The sequence below is a fragment of the Microcaecilia unicolor genome, chromosome 3, assembly GCF_901765095.1.
Source record: "Microcaecilia unicolor chromosome 3, aMicUni1.1, whole genome shotgun sequence".
Classification (NCBI taxonomy): domain Eukaryota; kingdom Metazoa; phylum Chordata; class Amphibia; order Gymnophiona; family Siphonopidae; genus Microcaecilia; species Microcaecilia unicolor.
Window position 1 is genome coordinate 402,102,162 of NC_044033.1, and position 22,775 is coordinate 402,124,936.

Genomic DNA, 22,775 nt, shown 5'->3' on the forward strand with positions numbered 1-22,775 from the left:
GGATTCTATTTATGGTGCCTTAATTTCCATGCGGAAATTGAAGTGTATTCTGTAATAATGTGTGTAACTTAATTGGCTAACTAGCTAATCAGCATTGTTAATTGGATGTTAACAAGCAATTATCAGCACTAATTGGCATTAATTAAGATTCACACGCACAACTCACTATGTGTAATGTGGTGTGCCTAAATTCTAAGTTGCATAGTTGAAAAGGGGTGGGGCATGGGCATTTCTAAAATCTATGTGCACTGTTATAGAATAAACCTGCTCTGCACCTAATTTAGGCATCGGTTTTTACGCCAAGTAAAACACGGTGTAAATGGCCACAACTACATTTGGTCACTTGGAGAAGCACTTGGCGTTATTCTATATACTGCATGGAAATTTAAGCCTATTCTATAAAATTTAGGTGTACTTTACAGAATACGACTAGGTGTATTTTTTTTATTTCTGCGTGGAATTTTCAGGTGCCATAGAAGAATCTAGCCCTTAGCTCTTAAGAACTGACTTAAGGTAGGTTCCTTTTAAGAACTACTACTACTACTTATCATTTCTATAGCGCTACTAGACCTATGCAGCGCTGTACACTTGAACAAGAGTGGAGAAGTATTGAGGAACTACAGAGTAAATGCACTTGAAAGTCAATAAAAGCAGTTTGAACTGCATGCAGAAACGGACAGGGAGCCAATGAAGTAACTTGAGGAGAGGGCTAATATGAGCATAGCGACTGTCACAAAATGCCTAGCCACCCACCTGGGGTTACCCTGCAGCCACTTAGAGGGCTATCCCCAGCACAGTTCAGGTCTGCCTGCACCTGCCGCTTGTGCTCTAACTAGCACCCTCCTCCCACCGACTGAGTCACAACCACCTCTGGATGAATCTCCCACTCTCAAATTATCCCCAGTGATTTCTAGGTTACTGAGGCCACACTCCCAAAGCTGCAGTCTGATGTTCCTGGGCCACAAGAAGAGGGTCCCCCACAGTCCTCCCTGCATCCTCCAAATTCAACCCCCCTCACAATGTCCTCCCAAACCCAGAGGGGCTACCTTTGGCAGGAGCAATGCCCAGTTGCTCCTACCCTCTGCTGTACCACCTTTAAAATGGCTCCCCTAGTGGTAGTTTTGAGCAACTACCACTAAGGCTCATCCTACATAATAATTTGCACCTCCAACATTCTACATCTGGATGCCTGGGTTCGTAACATCCATTCCCACTCATTGCCCCGCCTCGCGTCAAAACGTAATGACATCAGAGGGCGGAACAATGAGAGGGAAGGGAACGCTGGAGGCAAGATGATGTCAGGAGGAGAGAATCACGTGACATCAAGGGGAGGGAGGAAGGGAAGGGCAGGGCAGAGGAGAATTGATGGACTTGGATGAGATGGGAGGACAGTACAGGAGAGAATCGCGGCAGACGGATGGCAGGGCAGGGAAGAGGAGAAATGAAAAGAGCCCTTAGATCACAAAGAGTAGTTACTGCACACATGTCTTTTTATCATCATGCTCAGGGCAATAATAATAATAATGTCTCTCACAGGCTTCCTATCTCTGTGTTGAAGACAGTGATAATGTCTCTGCCACGCAAACTGTCTCTGTGCTTGGGGCACAGATGTCTGTCCAAGGCTTACCTGTCCCTCTGCTTGAGGAAGTGATAATGACTCTACAGAGGCTTCCTGTCCCTGTGCAGTGATAATGTCTCTCTCGGGCTCCCTGTCACTGTGCTCAGGGCAGTAATAATGTCTTTCCCTGAATCCCTGTTGATGTGCTGAAGGCAGTGATAACATGTCTCGACAATAAAAGGAAAAAAAATAATTTCATTTTCAATTTAGTGATTGGGATATGTCAATTTTGGAAACAGCAAACCCATAGATACAATTTATGTAGCCAGCTGACATCAGGGGAGGTTAGCAACACACACAACAAGACAGCCAGCGAAATAAGGGTGAGGGGGGGTGCACGCACCACGGTTTAGGCTTACCTTACTCGCCCAGCGCCGTGTGAAAATCAGAATGGCACTGGTTGTGCCAGAAATGACACTTGCTGGGGTGGCCCTACCATCGGCTCCTGCGGTGGGCCGGTGGTAGTGTCGGACTGGCATGCAACAATGCCATGGTAGCTCTACCGTGGCATTGTAAAAGGGTTTCTTGATGGGCTGCTGGTCTATCTCAGTATGGCACTTCTTTTGTTCTTATGGTGTGTGGAGAGTTATTTATTCATTTTGACTTCTGGACATCCTATTGATTGTTGGAAAGTGGAAAGGGGTGGTATGTTTCTGACCTGTCCACCTCAATGCAGCCCAAGAATAATAAAACGTTTTGCATCTACAGCTCAGGAAGTATCACAGTGATTCAATATGTGGGTTGGGTTTAGTTGATGAAGTGTTTTGATATGTTATTTTGTATTGTTTTTCCTTGTGATTAGTAGAATAAACTCTGGAGCTCATTTTCAAGAAAACAAAAGTCCAAAAAGTGTCAAAAATCTGCATTTGGACATTTTTCTCACAAAAACATCCAAATTAGTATTTTCAAAAACAATTTTTACATATTTTTCTATGAAGTCCATCAGAAGTGCGTTCAAATCACAAGGGGGGGGGGGGGGTCAGGGACATGCTAAGGGCAGGATCTGGGTGTTCCTAATACTTAGGACATTCCAAATACTTGGACTTTTTCAGCCATAATGGAAGAAAACAAAACCGTCCAGAACTAAAACTAAGACATTTTAAGCTAGACCTGTTTTTATAATGAATAAGGTATAAAAAGGTGCCAGGTGAACCCAGGCCCATACCTCTCCCTACCTGTTACACTTGTGGAGGAAACTGTGAGCCCTCCAAAACTCACCATAAGCCCACTGTACCCACATATAGATACCCCTTCACCCGTAAGGGCAATAGTAGTGGTGTACAGTTGGGAGTAGTGAGTTTTGGGTGGGTTTGGGGGGCTCAGCAGACAAGATAAGGGAGCAATGGTGAGATGTGTACCTGGGAGCATTTTATGAATTCCACTGCAGTGCCCCCTAGGGTGCCCTATTGTTTTCCTGGGATTTCTGGGGGACCGGTCTACTGAAAATGCTGGCTCCTCCTACATCCCAATGGCTTGATTTTGTGTGTTTTGCACTTGGACATTTTTTGTTTGAAAATGGACCAAAAAACAAAACGTCCAAATCACAAAACCTTGTTCATAACAGTATTTTTGAAAAAAAAAAAGTTAAACATTTTTCTTTTTTGAAAATGACCTTCTTTCCTATTCAGATTTTGGATGTTTTTTGCAAAACATCCAAAGTCGAACTTAGACATCATATCGAAAATACCCCTCCACATAATCAAACTGGTCTAAATCAAGTGAAAGTGTAAATGAGCCTCAATTGTCAACAACAGTTTACAGTTTTTGTTATAGATGAATTTGTTAATTCTGAAATGTGTTTTTAATACTATGTCAATATTGCATACTCTACACCATTATAAGACCCTTTGGACAGCTTCTCTGAAATTCATGAGACAGCAAAAATGGAAACAGAAAAATATGAAAAACTTCTTTATTTTACTTTACATTTTTACTGTTAGAAGACAATCTATAAAATAACTTATTTTAAAAACATTTACATTTCAATTTGTTTAAATTTATAGGAAAAATCTAACGCAAATTCATGTTTCCATGAGGAAAATTTAATATGCGTTGTGAGAAACCTCTTTGCTGCTGGGATGGAGACAACTTCCACTACTCTCCGCTGGGGTCTGCTGCTAATGATGAAATACCCAGAAATTCAGGGTAAGAAATGTATTATAGTTTAGTAATTTCCATGATGGTGTGCCAATTCAGTAATGTCATAGGTTACAAAATAATGTGATACCAGCTCATCAGAATGGAATTCTACCCAAGTTTAAACAGTACAATATGATGACTGTGACTTACTCTTTCCATGTTTTAGCATATGGAAGTGTTATATGTGGGAAAATTCTGCAACATGTAATTTTGTTGTTTGAACTGGCTCTATTTCCCTTTGTATTTTTCAAGCTAAACACCTAAACAACTTTATACATGTTTGAAATTTAAAACTATGAGGGCCGTTTACTAAGGGGCCCTTTTACTAAGCCGCGTAGGCACCTATACGTGCCCAATGCACGTCAGTTTTGAGTTACTGCCCAGCTACCATGTGGCCCTTGCAGTAATTTGGCACGTATCCGCTACACACACCGGAAAATAATTTTTATTTTCTGGCTCGCAGCAAAAACCGGGTAATAATCGTCATTCTACACGTGTAAACAATTACCGTACAGTTACCACATGAGACCTTACTGCTAAGTCAATGGCTGGTGGTAAGGTCTCAGACCCAAAATGGACGTGTGGCAATTTTCATTTTGATGCACGTCCGTTTACAGCAAAAATTTTAAAAAGGTATTTTTTACATGTGTGCTGAAAACTGATTTTGTGTGTGCTCAAAACACGTGTCTACACTACCACAGGCCATATTTCGGCAAGCCTTAGTAAAAGGCAGGGCCGTGCCTAGGGTCTCTGGCGCCCCCCTGCAGACTATCAGTTGGCGCCCCCCCCCCCCCGTGAAAATGATCATGCCCCCCCCCCCATGAAAATGATCGCTCACCACTTGCCACACTGAAAGGAATTGTCAGCAATATTCTTAGAAACAAATTGCTATACATTGCAAAATAAGATAGCAGATGTAAATTCTCAAAGTGGACATATTCCAAACGCTAAAATGAAAATAAAATAATTTTTTTCTACCTTTGTGTCTGGTGACTTTCTTTTTTCAATCATGCTGGTCCAGTATCTGATTCTGCTGCTATCTGTCCTCTTAACTCCATTTCCAGGGCTTCCTTTCCATTTATTTCTTTACTTTTCTCCTTCTTCATTTCTTGCTCTATATCCATTTCCAGCAATTTCTCCTCTCTCCCTGGGTCCTGCCCTCCCATCCATGTCCATTCTTGTCCCTCTCTGCCCTTCCCTCCTCCATCCATAGCCAGCAATCCTCCTCTCTCCCCTCCCCTCCATTTCCAGCAATTTGTCCTCTCCCTGGGCCCCCATGTCCATCCTTGTCCCTCTCTGCCCTTCCCTCCTCCATCCATAGCCAGCAATCCTTGCCTCCTCTCTCCCCTCCCCTCCATTTCCAGCAATTTGTCCTCTCCCTGGGCCCCCATGTCCATCCTTGTCCCTCTCTGCCCTTCCCTCCTCCATCCATAGCCAGCAATCCTCTCTCCCCTCCCCTCCCCTTCCAGCAATTTGTCCTCTCCCTGGGCCCTGCCCTCCCATCCATGCCTCTCTGCCCTCCCATCCATGCCTCTCTACCCTTCCCTCCGCACCCTGGGGCCTTTAAATCTTTTTACTTCCGGTCGCAGCAGCGTCAGTGAAAGCGGAGCGCTGCCAACGTCTCCCTTCCCTTTGCGCTCTTGGTTCCCTCAGTGTCCGCCTTCTTCTGACGTCAGAAGAAGGTGGGACACTGAGGGAACCAACGAAGAGAAGGGAGACGTCGGCAGCAGTGGCGTAGCTAGGGTAGTTGACACCTGGGGCCGGTCATTGTTTAACACCCCCCCCCCCCCCCCCCCCAAATCCAGTACTAGGCATACCGAGAATACAAAACACTCACGACCTATAGAGCAACTTTACCATACCATAAGCAGTCGTTTCTACGAGTCACACAAGGAAAAGGAAAGCATCTTAAGCACTACAGTGAGCACTAGAACATCAATTCACCTATTGTAAAACGAAACCAGACAGAATAGTACAGATCGTCAATCCTGCACAGTCAATGCCAACTGAAAGCCATGTCTTTTTCACAAACACAGATACACCCTAATCCACTATAGAATAAGTAATCATAAACTTTCTATTTAGACAAAAATTAAACTGAACCCCCGATGCCAGACTCTGCATACAATGCAACACCACAGAAACAGAAAATGTCTCCTAGTACTGTGCAAAATATAAAGACAGCAGATGTAAATTTAAAAAACTAACAAATACCAATCACCACTTTACAAATTGACAAATAGAAATAAAACAAATACAGAAAATAAAATAATACCATTTTATTGGACTAATAAATTTAGCTTCCAGAGGCCAAAATCTCCTTCCTCAGGTCAATACAGTATAGTGCTGTTACAGTATCCTATCCTGATCTGAGGAAGGGGGTTTTGTTCTCTGAAAGTTAAGTCAAATTGTATTAAAATTAGTCCAATAAAAAGATTACCTTATTTACATGTTCTATTTATAAACATTTATTAACACAGCTAAAATACTATATCCTAAAGCAAAATAATAAAAATATATATTTACAGTTTGTTGTCTTTGGTTTTTGCTTTCCTCATCTTCTTTTCACCGTCTTCCTTCCATCCAGCATCTGTCTTCGCTCTCTCTCTGCCATCCAGTGTCTGCCCTCTCTAATGTCCCTTCCATCCACATCTGCCCTCTATTTCTGCCCCTTCCATCCACCATCTGCCCCAGTCTGCCATCTCTCTCTCCCCCTTCCATCCACCATCTGCCCTCTCTCTCTCCTTTCCCTCTAGCATTTGCCCTCTATCTCTGCCCCCTTCCATCCACTGTCTGCTCTTTCACTCCCTTCTATCCACTGTCTGCCCTTTCTCTCTGCTCCTTCGATTCACCATTTGCCCTCTCTCTTTCCCCCTCCCATCCATTCAGGGTCTGCCCTCCCTCTCACTCCCCATTCCATCCAGGATCTATCCCCCCTCTCTCACTGCCCCCTCTTTTCAGCTCCCAGTTCCCACCTGCGGCTGCCCCTAGTTCCAGATCCATTGATTCCCCCATCCACCCCTGCCCCAGGCATGACCCCATTCTCCCTCCTGCTCACTTTTCAGACCCCAGTTCCAGCTCCATGCCCCTTCTCCCATCTGTCTCCCACCCAGTCCCTTCTGCCCATCCGAGTCCCCCTCACCCCATCTGTCTCCCACCCAGTCCCTTCTGCTATCCAAGTGCCCCCCACCCTCACCCCATCTGTCTCCCACCCAGTCCCTTCTGCCCATCCGAGTCCCCCTCACCCCATCTGGCTCCCACCCAGTCCCTTCTGCTATCCAAGTGCCCCCCACCCTCACCACATCTGTCTCCCACCCAGTCCCTTCTGCCCATCCGAGTCCCCCTCACCCCATCTGGCTCCCACCCAGTCCCTTCTGCTATCCAAGTGCCCCCCAACCTCACCCCATCTGTCTCCCACCCAGTCCCTTCTGCCCATCCGAGTCCCCCTCACCCCATCTGTCTCCCACCCAGTCCCTTCTGCTATCCAAGTGCCCCCCACCCTCACCCCATCTGTCTCCCACCCAGTCCCTTCTGCCCATCCGAGTCCCCCTCACCCATCTGTCTCCCACCCAGTCCCTTCTGCTATCCGAGTCCCCCCCCCACCTTCACCCCATCTGTCCCCCACCCTCACCCTGCCTCGTCTTCTCCCTGCCACCCGGTCTTTAAAAATAAATTGCCGGCGCGATAGCGAGCGCAGCACCTCGTGTGGAAGTAAAAGAAGCGGATCTGATCATCTCATTGGGCCTTCCTTCACTGTCCCGCCCTAGAGGAAATAGGAAGTTGCGTCAGAGGAGGGCGGGACAGTGAGGGAAGGCCCAATGAGATGATCGGATCCGCTTCTTTTACTTCCACACGAGGTGCTGCGCTCGCTATCGCGTCGGCAATTTATTTTTAAAGGGCTGGTGCGGGGGGGGGGTGCCAGGATGAAGAGCAGTGGGAGCAGCGGCACCCCCCTCTCTGGTGACACCCGGGGCGGACCACCCGCACCGCCCCGCCCTTGCTATGCCACTGGTCGGCAGCGCTTTTACTGACGCTGCTGCGACCAAACGATTTAAAGGCCTCGGCGGCGCGGGGCGAGGGTAAGCACCGTGGCGGCGCCCTCCAGAGGTGGGCGCCCCCCTGCGGCGCTTACCTCGCTTACCGCATCGGCACGGCCCTGGTAAAAGGGCTCCTAAAGCAGCTGTAGTAGTCATGTGATGTTATGAAGAGATTTGTTATTTTTATAGTTTTGTATGTTAATTTTTATTTTGGATTGTGCATGTTTTTAATTGGAAACCACCTAGGTTTATAGGCAGTCTAGAAATCTTTAAAATAAATTATAAATATTTGTAGCTAGATTCTATATATGTCACCTAAAAATACCCACGTAAGTGTTATTCTATAAGCTATGCCTAAAGTTCAGCTCAGTTTATAGAATATCTGCTTAAGCGGAGCTGTGTACTGTCTTATCTAGACTATAAGCTCTTTGAGCAGGGACTGTCTTTGTGTATGGTGTACAGCGCTGCGTATGCCTTGTAGCGCTATATAAATGATAAGTAGTAATAGTAGGTTGTGCTTAAATTTAGGCACAGCCATTTACACCAATGAAAATGTAGTGCAAATGCCCAGGCCTGAATTTATGCGTGGAGCACCCATATTCTGTAATTATGCACGTAAGTCAAAACCACACCCCGATCTGCCTCGAAATGCCTATGACCCTCCCATCAGCTCCCACCCCCCCTTTTGGACCAGGAGTAAATTTAAGATGTAGATCCCATGCCTAACTTTATGCACGTTGGTCCCAATTAAATCTAATTAGTGTCAATAATTGCTTGTTAAAAAGCCAAATAGTGGCACTAATTGGCTCATTATTCTATTAAATTGCACGTGCAAATTGGAAACATGCCTAAATTTGCACGTGCCATTTTTGGTGACCTTTATAGAATCAGGGGGTTAAGTGGTAATTCTATAAAATAAGCACTAATATTTATGCACAGACAGTAAGGGTAATTCTATAACTTGGCACCTTCAGTTTGGCCTGCCAGTGCTGTGTGCTAAATGCAAATTCTATAACGGCATCTATGGGCCAAGATGCCATTACAGAAAACTAGAGCAAGCCCAAATTGGTGAGCATTAATTTAGGTGGTTCCATTTATGCCAGGGCAATAGCATGTGTAAATGGGTGTACATAACTTATAGTATTCTAAAAGTTATGTGCATATGTTGGAAACACGGTCATGCCTCTCCTTGCAGTTAGCACATAGTAAGGTACTATGGGGTCCTTTTACTAAGGTGCTCTGAAAAATGGCCTGTGGTAGTGTAGACGTGTGATTTGGGGGTGCGCAGAATTAATTTTCAGTGCATCAACAAAAATGTCTTTTTCCCGTTTTTGCCGAAAATGAACATGGGGCAAAATGAAAATTGCCAAGCATCCATTTTGGGTCTGAGACCCTACTGCCAGCCATTGACCTAATAGTAAAGTCTCACACGGTAACTGGGTGGTAATGACCTACGTGCGCCAAATGCCACTTGGCACGCGTCCGATATGCATGCATATTAGATATGCACCAAAAACGAAATTATCACAACAGCCACATGGCAGCCATGCGGTAACTCCATTTTGGCGCATGTTGGGTGTACGTAGACACTTATGCAGCTTAGCAAAAGGGCCCCTATGTGGGCCATTTACAAAGGTGCACTAGTGTTTTTAGCGCACGCTAAAAATAAGTGTATGCAAAATGCTAGAGATGCCTATATATTCCTATTGACATCTCTAGCATTTAGCATGCACTAATCATTAGTGCGCACTAAAAATGCTACCGTGCCTTTGTGAAAGACCCCCCTAAGCACTTTCATCACTGCTAAGATTCAAGCTGCCAAATGCCTTTCAAGTTTGTTTCTTTTGAAGGAGGAGGAAAATTCTAGCTTTCAAATAAATGTTCATACCATTCTTTTCTTTTTATACATTCCCTGGTTTTATGAATTATTAGAAAAAGTCCAAAAGGAAATAGAAAGAGTGATGGGGTCTTCCCAACCTCGAATCGAGCATCGGAGACACATGCCGTATACTGATGCAGTCATCCATGAAATGCAAAGGTTTGCCAATATCGTGCCAATGAATCTACCTCACGCAACTACTACAGATATTCATTTTAAAGGATATTTTCTACCAAAAGTAAGTTTAAAGGTTTTGATTTGTTCTATTTTATGATATTTTAACAGTTCTTGGATTTGGAGAATTGAAGGGCTGGCGGAACGCAGCAAGCAGGGTATGCATGGCAGGGGGCATCAACATTCGAGGGGCTCCAGAGACTGCCATGCTTATCCTTGTTTACTCCCCACCCACCACCACAGCAATGCCGCCATCCCCCTCCTACATACTACTACCTTGCCGCCCGCCCTGGTGGTGTAGTGGTTTCTGCAGCAGCAGGGCCAGGAAAGAATCCCACTCTTTCATGCCCGCTGCCGCTGCTCCATCTCCATCTCCATCTCCGACACTCTCCCACTTTTCTCTTCTGTGTCACGGATGACCCCGCCATATTTTTAAATGGCTGACGAGGCTTCCGGCAGCAGTCTCACGAGACTGCTGCTGAAGTCTCAGCAGTCATGTTGGGGAAACACGGCTGTGGCGCCCGCAGCACAGAAGAGAACAGCAGAGAGCGCTGGAGACATAGTAGCGGCAACAAGCAGGAAAGAGGCCACTACACCACCAGGGCGGGTGGCAAGGTAGGACTCTAGTACACTGGGGGAAGGCAGGTTTTGGCACAGTATAAGTCGGGGGCTTAAAGCCCATTTAGTTATGTTAAAACAAATGAGAGATCTGCATGAAAGAAAAATTTTTATTATTATTTTGACTTATGAAAACCACTTATCCCTGAAACATGATCAAAACAGAACAATCCATTTGTACAAAAGAGACGAGAAGATGTGATTCCATGTGCCCCAATGAAATAAGAGTTTAATTTTACTTCCAATCTTTATAACACCAGGCTTCCCAAGGCAGATTACAACAACTGTTAAGATAAACCCATCACTAAACAGGATATCCTCACTCAAATTTGCCCATATATTACTGTATTTATAGAACAGTGTAGAAAAAGGAGCACAAAATATAGCCTTTATTAATGCTGTTTCCAGCAGCTACAATACTTTTTTAAGCAGTTTTATTGATATTCAATTTTATTTCATGATATTTTTATCTACATATGGGAAGCTTTCAAATAAATTAAAAAGCTGTCAAGCACTGGGCTGAAAAAAGGGGCAGGGTGGTAGAAGGGGGGAGGGAGAAGAGAGGAGATGCTGGGTGGGGAGGGCACCAATTGATAGTTTTCAGGGGGTGCCAGAGACCCTAGGCCCTGGATAATTGGTTACTTACTACCTTCATGTAATCTTGCCTTTTCTCTGGACAGTCAGTTATGTTATAACAATAACTGATTATCTCTTTGTGTGTGGTCAAAGGTTAAAGAAATTTGCTACAGAGATATATTTTGGGAAATTTGTTAGATGTTCTTTTGTGAATATTTTTTGTTTAAGCAGAGTTTTTCAGGACCAATGATGGTGATATGTTTCTAGATTCCTTAATAAATTGTTAGTGTCTCTGAGGTTCTTTTTGCCACAGAATGAAAAGATTATTGTTTACATTTCATTTTATATAGTAGAATTTTATTTTGTTTTCAGTTGCTCAAATATAGACCTGTAAGCTTGATGTTGGTTCTGGCCAATATGGCAGAGATTATTATAAAAAAAAACTAAATTACTGATTATATAAATAAACGTGGTTTCATTGGAGAAAGCCAACATGAACTTAGACAATGGAAGTCTTACCTCACCAATCTATTACATTTTTTGATGGTGTAAATAAACATGTGGATACATGTGAGCTGACTGAATAGTGTACTTGGATTTCCATAAAGCATTTGACAAAGTACCACATGAGCGATTCTTGAGGAAATTCAATAGTCACAGCATAGGAAACAATTTGTATTGTGGACTGTGAACTGGATAAAAGATAGAAAATGGAGAGCAGGGTTAAACGTTTAATATTCTTAAAGGAGAAATATGAATAGTAGGGTTTCCCAGAAATCTGTGCTAAGGGATTGCATATGAAAATGCACACTCACAAGTAAACACATAGATAAACATGATTTAATGGGACAGAGTCAGCATGGTTTCAGCCAAGGGACGTCGTGCCTCACCAGTTTGTTTCATTTCTTTGAAGGCACGAAGGAACATGTTGATAAAGGTAAGCAAGGATGTAGTGTATCTAGATTTTCAGAAAGCTTTTGACAATGTTTCTCATGAGATTCATGAGAAAAAAATTTTTTAAGTCATGGGATAGGAGGCAATGTCCTTCTGTGGATTAGGAACTGGTGATTGGACAGAAAACAGAGGGTAGAGTTAAATGGCCATTTCTCTCTAAGGAGGAAGGGAACTAGTGGAGTATCACAGGGATCTGTACTGGGACCAATGCTATTTAACTTATTTATAAATTACCTGGAAATTGGAATGACAAGTGAGGTGATTAAATTTGCAGATGACACAAAATTATTCAAGGTTGTTAAAGCACATGCATACTGTGAAAAGTTGCAGGACAACTTTAGAAAATAGGAAGACTGGGCATCCAAATGGCAGATGAAATTTAACTTGGACAAATGCAAAGTGAGGCACATTGGGAAAAACAATCCAACTTATAGTTACTGATGCTAGGGGTTCACCTTGAGGGTCAGCACTCAAGAAAAAGATCTAGGTGTTATTCTAGATAATACACTGAAATATCCTGTCCAGTGGGCAGTGGCAGTCAGAAAAGCAATCAGGATGCTAGGAATTATTAGGAAAGGGATAGTAAATAAGACTGAGAATACTATAATGCCTCTGTATCACTCCATGGTGCAATCTCACCTAGAGTATTCTGGTCACCGTATTTAAAAGAAGATATAGCGGAATTAGAAAAAGTTAAAGAAGAGTGACTATAATGATAAAGGGAATGGAACTCCTCGCATATGAGGAAAGGCTAAAGAGGTTAGGGCTCTTCAACTTGGAAAAGAAATGGCTGAGGGGGAGATATGATTGAGGTTTACAAAATCCTGAGTGAGGTATAATGAATACATAAGTGCATAAGTATTGCCATACTGGGAAAGACCGAAGGTCCATCAAGCCCAGCATCCTGTTTCCAACAGTGGCCAATCCAGGTCACAAGTACCTGGCAAGATCTAGCAGTTTCTAGTATTTCTCTTTCAGGTCATGCACTAATGTTCACATTAGCGCACGTAACCTGAAAAAATTGGCAGAGGAGCACTTACCATATACTATTTTGAAAGTACTCTCTCATGTACACTTCACTCGTTCACTTGTTGGTGTGTCAAATTTGTATCTTAGAAACATAATAACTAAATGCTAACTCTTGTTCAAATACTGAATACAGATGCTGCCTATTAATTTCTAAGCACATTAGTTTCAAATGCTTTGCATATGATCCAAATCTAGCATCAATGTTATCCAATACTTGTATTGTAAAGAATATATAAAGAATATATGAAGAATATGTATATATGTGTAAAGGCGCACTTATCTCAATTCTGTCGGGTGTGTGTGCACTGCACCCGACAGCCACAACTTTTCCAGGCATTGCTGTACTCTCTTCAACGCTAATACATTGTTAGGTGCTGGCAGAGTCCGTCTGTTGTCTGACACTGCAGGGTTTTGAAGCGATCTTCATCAGGGACCCGGATTAAATCTGCCACAATCTGTAAGCAAGTATAAACTACGCCATAGTTACTGAAATGGAAAACATGCCTGAGACTAAGATGTTCATTTTTATGCTCCTGTGGCAGGAAATGACAAGGCCTACGTATTGAGAACATTTGATGTCATACTAAACCGGAAGAACCTGGTATGATAAAACTATGAATATGCTAAATATTCATATATTACTTAAGATGTGAGAAACAAAAGAGGAAAGAACAAAAGCCCACCAACCCTCCCAGAAAGTCCACTCAAGTCCATAATAAATTCAACACTTAGCAAGGATGTTAACTAAATCACAGTATTCCATTCTATAATGTCATTTAAACCATTAGGAGTTTTGGAGGGGCATAATCGAACGAAAACGTCTATCTCCATGGGTGTTTATCTCCGAGAACGGGTCCGTGAAGGGGCGGACCGAACCGTATTTTGGGAAAAAATAGACGTCCATGTTTTATTCAACAATTTGTGAGCTGGGCGTTTTTGTTTTTCAGTGATAATGGAAAATGAAAGCGCCCAGCTCAAAAACGAATAAATCCAAGGCATTTGTTCGTGGGAGGGGCCAGGAGTCGTAGTGCACTGGTCCCCCTCACATGCCAGGACACCAACCGGGCACCCTAGGGGGCACTTTTACAAAAAAAAAAAAAAAGGTAAAAGAGTTCCCAGGTGCATAGCACCCTTCCCTTGGGTGTTGAGCCCCCCAAATCCCCCTCAAAACCCACCGCTCACAAGTCTATACCATTACTATAGCCCTAAGGGGTGAAGGGGGCACCTACATGTGGGTACAGTGGGTTTTGGGGGCGGTGTGAAGGGCTCCCATTTACCAGCACAAGTGTAACAGGTGGGGGGGGATGGGCCTGGGTCTACCTGCCTGACGTCCACTGCACCCCCTAATAACTGCTCCAGTGACCTGCATACTGCTGCCAGGGAGGTGGGTATGACATTTGAGGGTGAACATAAAAAGTTGTGAAACGGCATATTTTTGTGGTGGGAGGGGGTTTGTGACCACTGGGGGAGTCAGGGGAGGTCATCCCCGACTCCCTCCAGTGGTCATCTGGTCATTTAGGGCACTTTTTGGGGGCCCTATTCATGGAAAAACAGGGTCCAGGAAAAGTGCCCTAAATTCTCGCTAAAAACGCATATTTATTTTCCATTATCGGCGAAAGGCGCCTATCTCTGATCGGCCAATAACCACGCCCCAGTTCCGCCTTCACCATGCCTTTGACACGCCCCCATCAACTTTGTCCGCATCCGCGACGGAGTGCAGTTGAAAACGTCCAAATTCGGCTTTCGATTATACCGCTTTATTCGTTTTTGTGAGATAAACGTCTATCTCCCGATTTAGGTCGCAATATAGGCGTTTTTCTCTTTCGATTATAAGCTGGCTAGTATCCAGTTCAAAAATCCAATATTGTTCTCTCCTATTTAGGATGCTTTCAATATCACCACCCTGCTTGGGGGAAACCACGTAGTCGATAAACCACTGTAATTTAGAAAATTGATGTTGAAACTTCATGCAGTGTGCCACCAATGGAGCTGTTAATATTTGTTTATTAAAAAGTGTCACACATAATAGCAAATCTCAACAATACCACTAGCATTTGGTTTACCATAATAGTTTCCCCAATGGCAGAGCTTGCCCTACCTCTGGTACTTACCACCTTCAAGGTATACCATCCACAGAAACCAGGGCAACTATGAATCATATTTGATTCTAGCACCCAGTTCCAAGGGACCTTGGTAAACAATGTGCTGCTCACTGGGTCCAACCTGACCAACAGTCTACTGGAAATCTTAGTCCGCTTTAGAAAAGAGCCCATTGTGATAACATTGTGAGAACATAAGAACAGTCATACTGGGTCAGACCAATGGTCCATCCAGCCCAGTATCCTGCTTCCAGCAGTAGCCAATCCAGGTCACAAGTACCTGGCAGAAACACAATTAGTAGCAACATTCCACACTACCAATCTCAGGGTAAGCAGTGGCTCCCGCCCCCCCATGTCCATCTCAATAACAAGCTAAGGACTTTTCCTCCAGGAACTTGTCCAAACCTTTTTTAAACCCAGATACACTAATCACTGTTAACACATCCTCCAGCAATGAGTTCCAGAGCTTAACTATTCTTTTAGTGAAAAAATATTTTCTCCTATTTGTTTTAATAGTTTTTATATGCAATTCTATTGAGTGTCCCCTGGTCTTTGTACTTCTTGAATGAGAGAAAAACTGATTCACCTCCACCCGTTCCACTCCACTCAGGATTTTGTAGACCACGATCATATCCCCCCTCAGCCATCTCTTTTCTAGGAATTACTTAAGTTCTTGTGGTTCCGCAACAATGACATAATGGAGTTGAATACAGAATGTGGGTCCATGTCTTTGGGAACAGCCCATCACCAGCAGTGGCCACCAACAGGTTCTGATTAACTGCACAAGAAGGACAGAAGAAACGCAGTGTTGATGCCAAGCAGTTCATAAATAAAGACTTCTACTTGGATGATGTGTTAAAGTCCCTGCCCACTGAAACAGAAGCCATCAACCTGCTGAAAAGAATGCAGATGATGTTGATGGAAGCCATTTTAAGGTTCCACAAAATCACATCCAATAGCGCCAATATGATGAAAGCATTCCCTTCAGTAGGCCACGCTAAAGACTTGAAGGACCAAGACTTGGGAGTGAACATACCTCTGCTACAATGCAACCTTGGTCTTAGCTGGGGCCTGAAGAAGGACACCTTCACCTTCCGGGTCTCCACCCAAGAGAAACCGTATACCCGACAAGGCATCTTGTCTACAGTGAAAAGCCTGTATTTCCTACTAGGAGTTTTGGCACCAGTCACCCTCTAAGAAAGATCCTTACTGCATGAACTGTCATCAAGCTCCAAATGAATGGGATGCCCCATTACCACAAGAAAAGAGGCAAGAATGGGAAACATGGAGAAACTCCTTAAAGACACTCTAAGAACTCCACATCCTATGTACGTATGCCTCCATGTCCCTCATGAACACTTGCCACAAATATATCTTCATTTGTATCATGAACAAGTCAAGCACCAACGTCGACACTTTACCAAAGAAGTGATCAGAACCTCAGGAGTGTGGATCTTCAGAGTAAAGCATTGCATCACTGCAGTAATCCACAGGTGCATCAAGTGCCGCAAACTGCGGGGCAAATATCAAGACCAAAAGATGGCAGACCTGCCGCCTCAATGGCTCAGTGTTGAACCACCATTCACCTATGTGGGTTTGGACATTTTTGGACTTTGGCCATCTCGAGATGGACCAGAGGAAGAAGTGCTAACAGTAAATGGTGGGCTGTTATGTATTGACCTGACAGACATTCAAATGATTCATAATCTCAGTTATAATTTGACACAAATAACCAATTGGTTACAGCAGAATAAATTAATACTCAATCCTGAAAAATCAAGATGTGTTATTTTTTTCCAACTTGTCAAATGAAACTCTTGCACACCCTATTATTCTCAACACTACCATTGTTTCTCAATTACAAAATACTAAAATATTAGGTGTCATCTTAGATGAATCTTTCTTTTCACCTCCAGATTTCTAACATGATTAAGAACTGTTTTTATAGACTCAGAAAAATCAGTTCCATTTGTTCGTTTCTTTATCCACCAGCGTTAAACATTCTCATACATTCTTTTGTAATAAGTAAACTAGATTACTGTAATTCATTGTACCTGGGCCTTTAATCTACTGGCATTAGACATTTACAAATAGTTCAAAACACCGCCATAAAATTAATCACTGGGAAAAAGAAATTTTATCATATTACCCCACTCTTGAGAGCTGCTCATTGGCTCCCTCTGCCTCACTGCATTATTTATAAGATTCTACTATTGGTCTATAAGACTCATTTATCTGGTGAACCATCATAGCTCTCTCATTTACTAATCCCTTATTCTAATCAAAGATTCCTTTGATCATCTTTCCAAAATCTGTTGGTTATACTATCTTTTTGGGAAATCATACATGCACACACCAGGAAAGTGATTTTCTCAGTTTAAGGCCATGAACACTGGAATAAATTATCACAGCCCCTTCATTATCAAACTTCAAACATTCAAAGTAGAACTTAAGACTTTCCTTTTCTCTGATGTATACTCTTAATTTTCTATCCATGGAGACTGACTTGTTTGACTGCACAGTTTTCAAGCACTTCCCCCTCCCCCTATATTATCTATATTGCAATTCTACCCTTCTTCCCTCTCTGGTCATGTGCTGTTAATACATGTTTTTGTGATATACTGTTTTCTTTTGTCTCTTTCTTAGTGTAATATTTTAGTATGTAAACTGCCTAGACATTTGTTTGATGAACGGGATAGCAAATTCTAAATAAACTTGAAATAAGCATTCGATTTTCCCCAAGTCCTTCTTAATAATGGCTTGTGGACTTTTCTTTTAGGAAATTATCCAAACCTTTTGTAAACCCTGCTAAGTTAACTGCTTTTGATGACAATATAGCAGAAGAACCCAGCAAGGACCCTCGCAGTCATGAAGACACACCAAACACAGCAAAGGTGACACAAGAATGAAGTCTAGGTGATATCCTCTGGAGTAAAAGTTTATTCAAACACATTCAGAACTCAATTTGAGTCGTGTTTCGGACTATACGGCCTGCATCAGGAGTCAGGGAAACATGGGAACATATACAATATATATAGCATAATTAAAGCTAAAAGGTGAATGAATTGACACAGTAAGAACTAATATGTATAAAACGGAATCTAAAAATATGGGAACATATACAATACATATAGAAAAAAATAAAACTAAAAAATGATATAAATAAATACAATGTGAATAAATATATTGTTAAAAATAAATATCAACAAATTTATACATACAACATTAAACCATAATTTTGACCCAGGGTACAGAGAGCTAAACCCCAATGGAGCAGTATACCCATCTCAAAAACTTTACATAATCAGTGCCTAAAACCATACATAGAATTGTATTAATAAAATGGTCCAAACTGAATGTAACAATAGTGCTCATAACCATACATAAAAATATTTAAAAAGCTGACAAGCACTTAAAACGTTCAGAGAGATAACAGAATCTTAAAAAAACTAAAAGTTGCTTAGCTAGTGCTCAGAAATGTTTACCACCAAGAAGGGATACTCATAAAGGACTCAAGTATCTTCAGTAGGATGTGGTGAAACATTCAGCTTTCAAATTAAAAAAAAAAAAGCCTAGATAAATCAAGAAAAGCATAACTTATCATGATGTGGTAAGAATAGCAAAGGGGATACCTGAAGAAAACTGCTTGTGTGAACACAAACCAAATGAGTATAACAGTCTCCAGGATAATAACCAAAATATAAGAGCCAGTTCTCTGGGTGATCAGCACCCCAATATTAAACAAGTTCCTTTACTGTCTGGGAGGGGTACTTTTTATTGTGTTTGGCACCCCAAATCATCTTAAATGTTTGCACCTATAGAGGCTTTATCACCTCCTTTTTCTTAGGGCCATTCTTTTCCCTATACACCCAAACATTTTTCTGGCTTTTGCCATTACTCCTTCCTTCCTTCTGTCTGGTTCTCAGGTTCAGAGCCCGCGGGGCCGGGCTCTGGAGCAAACATGAGCCCTTGGGCTGCTGCCGAGGAGCGACAGCAGCAGGCAAAACCCACCGACCAACACTGGGCAAGCACACCGGCAGGGACTGCAGGCACTGCCCAGCGAACCGGAACACATGGACTGGAATCCCCCGGACTGGGGACACAGGACTGGAACCCCCCGGACTGGAACACTGGACTGGAATCCCCCGGACTGGAGGACACAGGACTGGAACACCGGACTGGAGCACACCAGACTGGTCCACACAGCTTCACCTGCACTTAGCTACTAAGCCCCCCCAGGAGTTGAGCTCCTGGGTTCGAGTAGCCGGCAGGACTTACTGGATACCGGATGACACAGGGACCAGGACTGGACACAGAAGTACTCCTAAACCTAAACTGATCTATGTGCTCCCAAGCCCTAAACCAGCAGGAGTGTTCCTAACAGTAAACTGACAAAAGGACTTCCTAAGCCCTATACTAAACAGGAGCTCCTAAGCCCTGCTCAAGAAAGGGACTGCCTAAGCCCTAAACTAACAGAGCAGGGAACTAAACACAAAGCTAACACAGGTGCTACTAAGCACCAAGCTACAAGCAGAGCTCTACACTAACAAGCTAAACACAAAACTAACAAGCTACCTAAGCACTGCTCTAGCCAGCTAGATAGAAAACTAACAAGGTGCTTCCTAAGCACTACTCTGGCAAGCAACCAGAAGAGCTCCTAGAACTAAAAGGGAAGACAGGGGAGCCACAAGGAAAAAGCAGGGAAGCCAAAAGTGCTTCTAAAGCACCAAACACCAACAGCAAAGACTGCAATGCTCCCAATAGCACAAACACCAGAAGTACTTCTAACAGCAAACTCTGCAGTGTTCCTAACAACACCAAACCCTGAAGTACTTCTATCAGCAACAGAGCTTCCAAAGCCCTACACACAGCAATGCTTCCAAAACCAAAAGGGAAAAGCAGGGGAACCATAAGGGAAAAGCAGGAAAGCTAAACACTCAAACACCAGTGCACACTGCACTAACACTAACCTGGCCCTTAGCAAAAGCAAGCAGGGAAACTAGACACAAAGTCAGAAGTGCACACTGCACCACCCTACCTAAAGCAAACACCACTGTTGCAAAGGCCCTGAAGGAAACAACACCACTTCCTTATCAAGGCCCTCCAAGATGATGTCACACTCCCTAGACCCAGGCAACAACACACTGACCCAGAGAGCACACTGAAAACCATAGAGGCCCAACCTACACCAATGCAACACTGTGAAACACTTGAAGCCAGTACACCCAAAGAGAGTTAGAGCAACTCAGACTACACCCACAGCTGCAGTGAAGTGAGACAATTAGCCCCATGCTGGCAGCGGCCGGCACAGAGAGAGAGAGAGAGAGAGAGAGCTAGCTCAAACAGGACAGAAAAACAGAACAGAAGCCAGCTAAAAAGCTGACCCCCCCAGGCACAAGGTAAGTTTGAGAGGGGTTCTGACCACGATCATAACACCTTCCTTCCTTCCTTCCTTCCTTCCTTCCTTCCTTCCTTCCTTGGGATTTATGAACCACCTTTGTAAAGCGATTCACCCAAGGCGGGGTAACACTTTAAGATCATCAGATAAGATCACCTTCAGGTTTTGCTCTTTTTATTTTATGTATTTATGACATTTATATCCCACATTAACCTGAAAAAGACTCAAGATCAATGTAGCTTACAAACAATAATGTGAATAAAACATAATAATGTACAGAATATAATACAAATTACAATAAGTTCAAGAAGCAAATTAATACATGTGCAGTAAGTAACCAGGGATTTAGACTATCTCAAGGACAAACAAATACAGTAATTAAGGGTGGATAGGTGAGAGCATAATTGGTCAGGATTAGATGGGAAATGAGATTAAGAAAAGGGTGTTGGTAAAATTCAAATAGAGTTCTTTGTATTCAGAAAGGCCAGACTGAAGAAATGTGTTTTTAGGTAATCATCTATAAACTTGATTGATTTAGGAAGAGCATTCCAAATTTTGGTGCCTTGATAGGAGAAATGAGCAAAGTGAATTTTTATATATCACATTATTACAGATAGGGAAATGTAAGACAAGATATTCTCTAGATGATGAAACAGCATTACGAGGGGGTAATTCAATAAAATTATTCATATATGATGGGGCTTGACCAAACAGAATTTGGTGAATGAAAATGCATAATTTGAAAGATATTCTATCTCTTATTGGTAACCAATGTAGCTCATATAAAAGAGGAGTGGCTTTGGCAAAGCAAGGGGATCTACATATAAGCTGAGCAGCAGTATTTTGCGCTGTTTGCAATTTTTTGAGAAGATCACCTTTAAGTCCAGCATAGATGGAATTGCAATAGTCAAATTTGGTGAGGACAAGGGATTGAACCAAAGTATGAAAGACAGATTTAGAGAAAAATGGCTTCTTTAGATTCCAAAGTGAGTGAAAGACACTTGAGGTCAACTTAGAGACTTGATTTTTAAGGGTGAGGAAACAATTTGTTGTGACTCCCAAGATTTTTATTGATGATTCAAGGGAATAGGTTTTGTTCTTAATAGTGAAGTTACTAAGATTCGTAGGATGGTGAGGGTTAGTTATAATTAGAAACTTAGTTTTATCCAAATTAAGTTTTAGTTTGAAATTAGAAGCCCATGATTCCATAAGTTTTAATACTAGACTAATCATGTGAGTTATGTCAAGTAATTCCTTAGAGAATGGGATATAAATGGTGACATCATCAACATATATGTATGTCACGAGACCATGTCTTTCTAAAAGATGACCAAGAGGTATCATCATAATGTTAAACAAGATAGGTGAAGGAGAGGAACCCTGAGGGACCCCACAGCCAGAAGACCAAGTGAAAGAAAGATCTGATTATTTGACGTGATATGACCTAGACCTTAAGAAGCCAGAAAACCATTTCAGGACAACTCCACAGATTCCGTAATAGTCAAGAATATTTAAAAGAATATTATGATCAACAGTATCAAAGGCACTGGATAGATCAAATTGAAGTATCAATATTTAACAACAATAGGAATTGAGATACTAGTCTGTAGTTGGAAACTAAACTTAAGCTAGTTTGGGTATTTTTAGGTATAAGAGTCAAAATAATATTGCAATTGTCAGAGGGAAAGAAACCTTGAGACAACATTAAAGTAAGATTTGAGTGCAAATGATGTAAGAATAAATCAGGAGCTGAGTTGAAGAGATAAGTAGGGCACGTATCAAGCAGACAATGTGAATTTGCGTATTTGTGTAACGCGTGATTGACGTAATGATTGGATGAAAAACGGTCCAGATTCTATCTGCTTGAGAATGAGGCAGTAAAGGATCATGTAAACAGAGGAAATAGTCTTTAGATGAAGGGGTATTGTTAAGTTGTAGTCTAATTTTAGCTATTTTCTGTTTAAAATAAGTAGCCAAGGGGTCGGCAGTAGGTGTAGGATCAGTTGAATTGGTTATTAGTTGAGTGTCTAATAAACTATTAACTAATGAGTAAAGTTTCCTAGTGTTGACTACTGTATCACCAATGAATTTGGAACAGTAGGAGGGATTCACTTTTGAGATCATATCTTTGTAGATTTTTCAAAAGTTTTTTCCAAGTGATCCATTGTTCAGTGGATTTGTCCTTAGCCCAAATTCTCTCCTGTCTTCTGCATTTACATTTAATATGTAAAAGATCATCATCGAACCAAGGAGA

General features: G+C 42.4%; 1 protein-coding gene across 1 annotated transcript in view; it reads left to right on the forward strand.

Annotated features, from left to right (window-relative positions):
- The window catches only part of LOC115467073 (cytochrome P450 2K6-like), an 84,841-nt gene that overhangs the window by 59,659 nt on the left and 2,407 nt on the right, over nt 1-22,775 (forward strand). The window contains exons 6-7 of the mRNA XM_030198753.1: nt 3,622-3,763; nt 9,727-9,911. Of these exons, the coding sequence (XP_030054613.1) occupies nt 3,622-3,763; nt 9,727-9,911 (327 nt within the window). The remainder of the gene's footprint in view (nt 1-3,621; nt 3,764-9,726; nt 9,912-22,775) is intronic.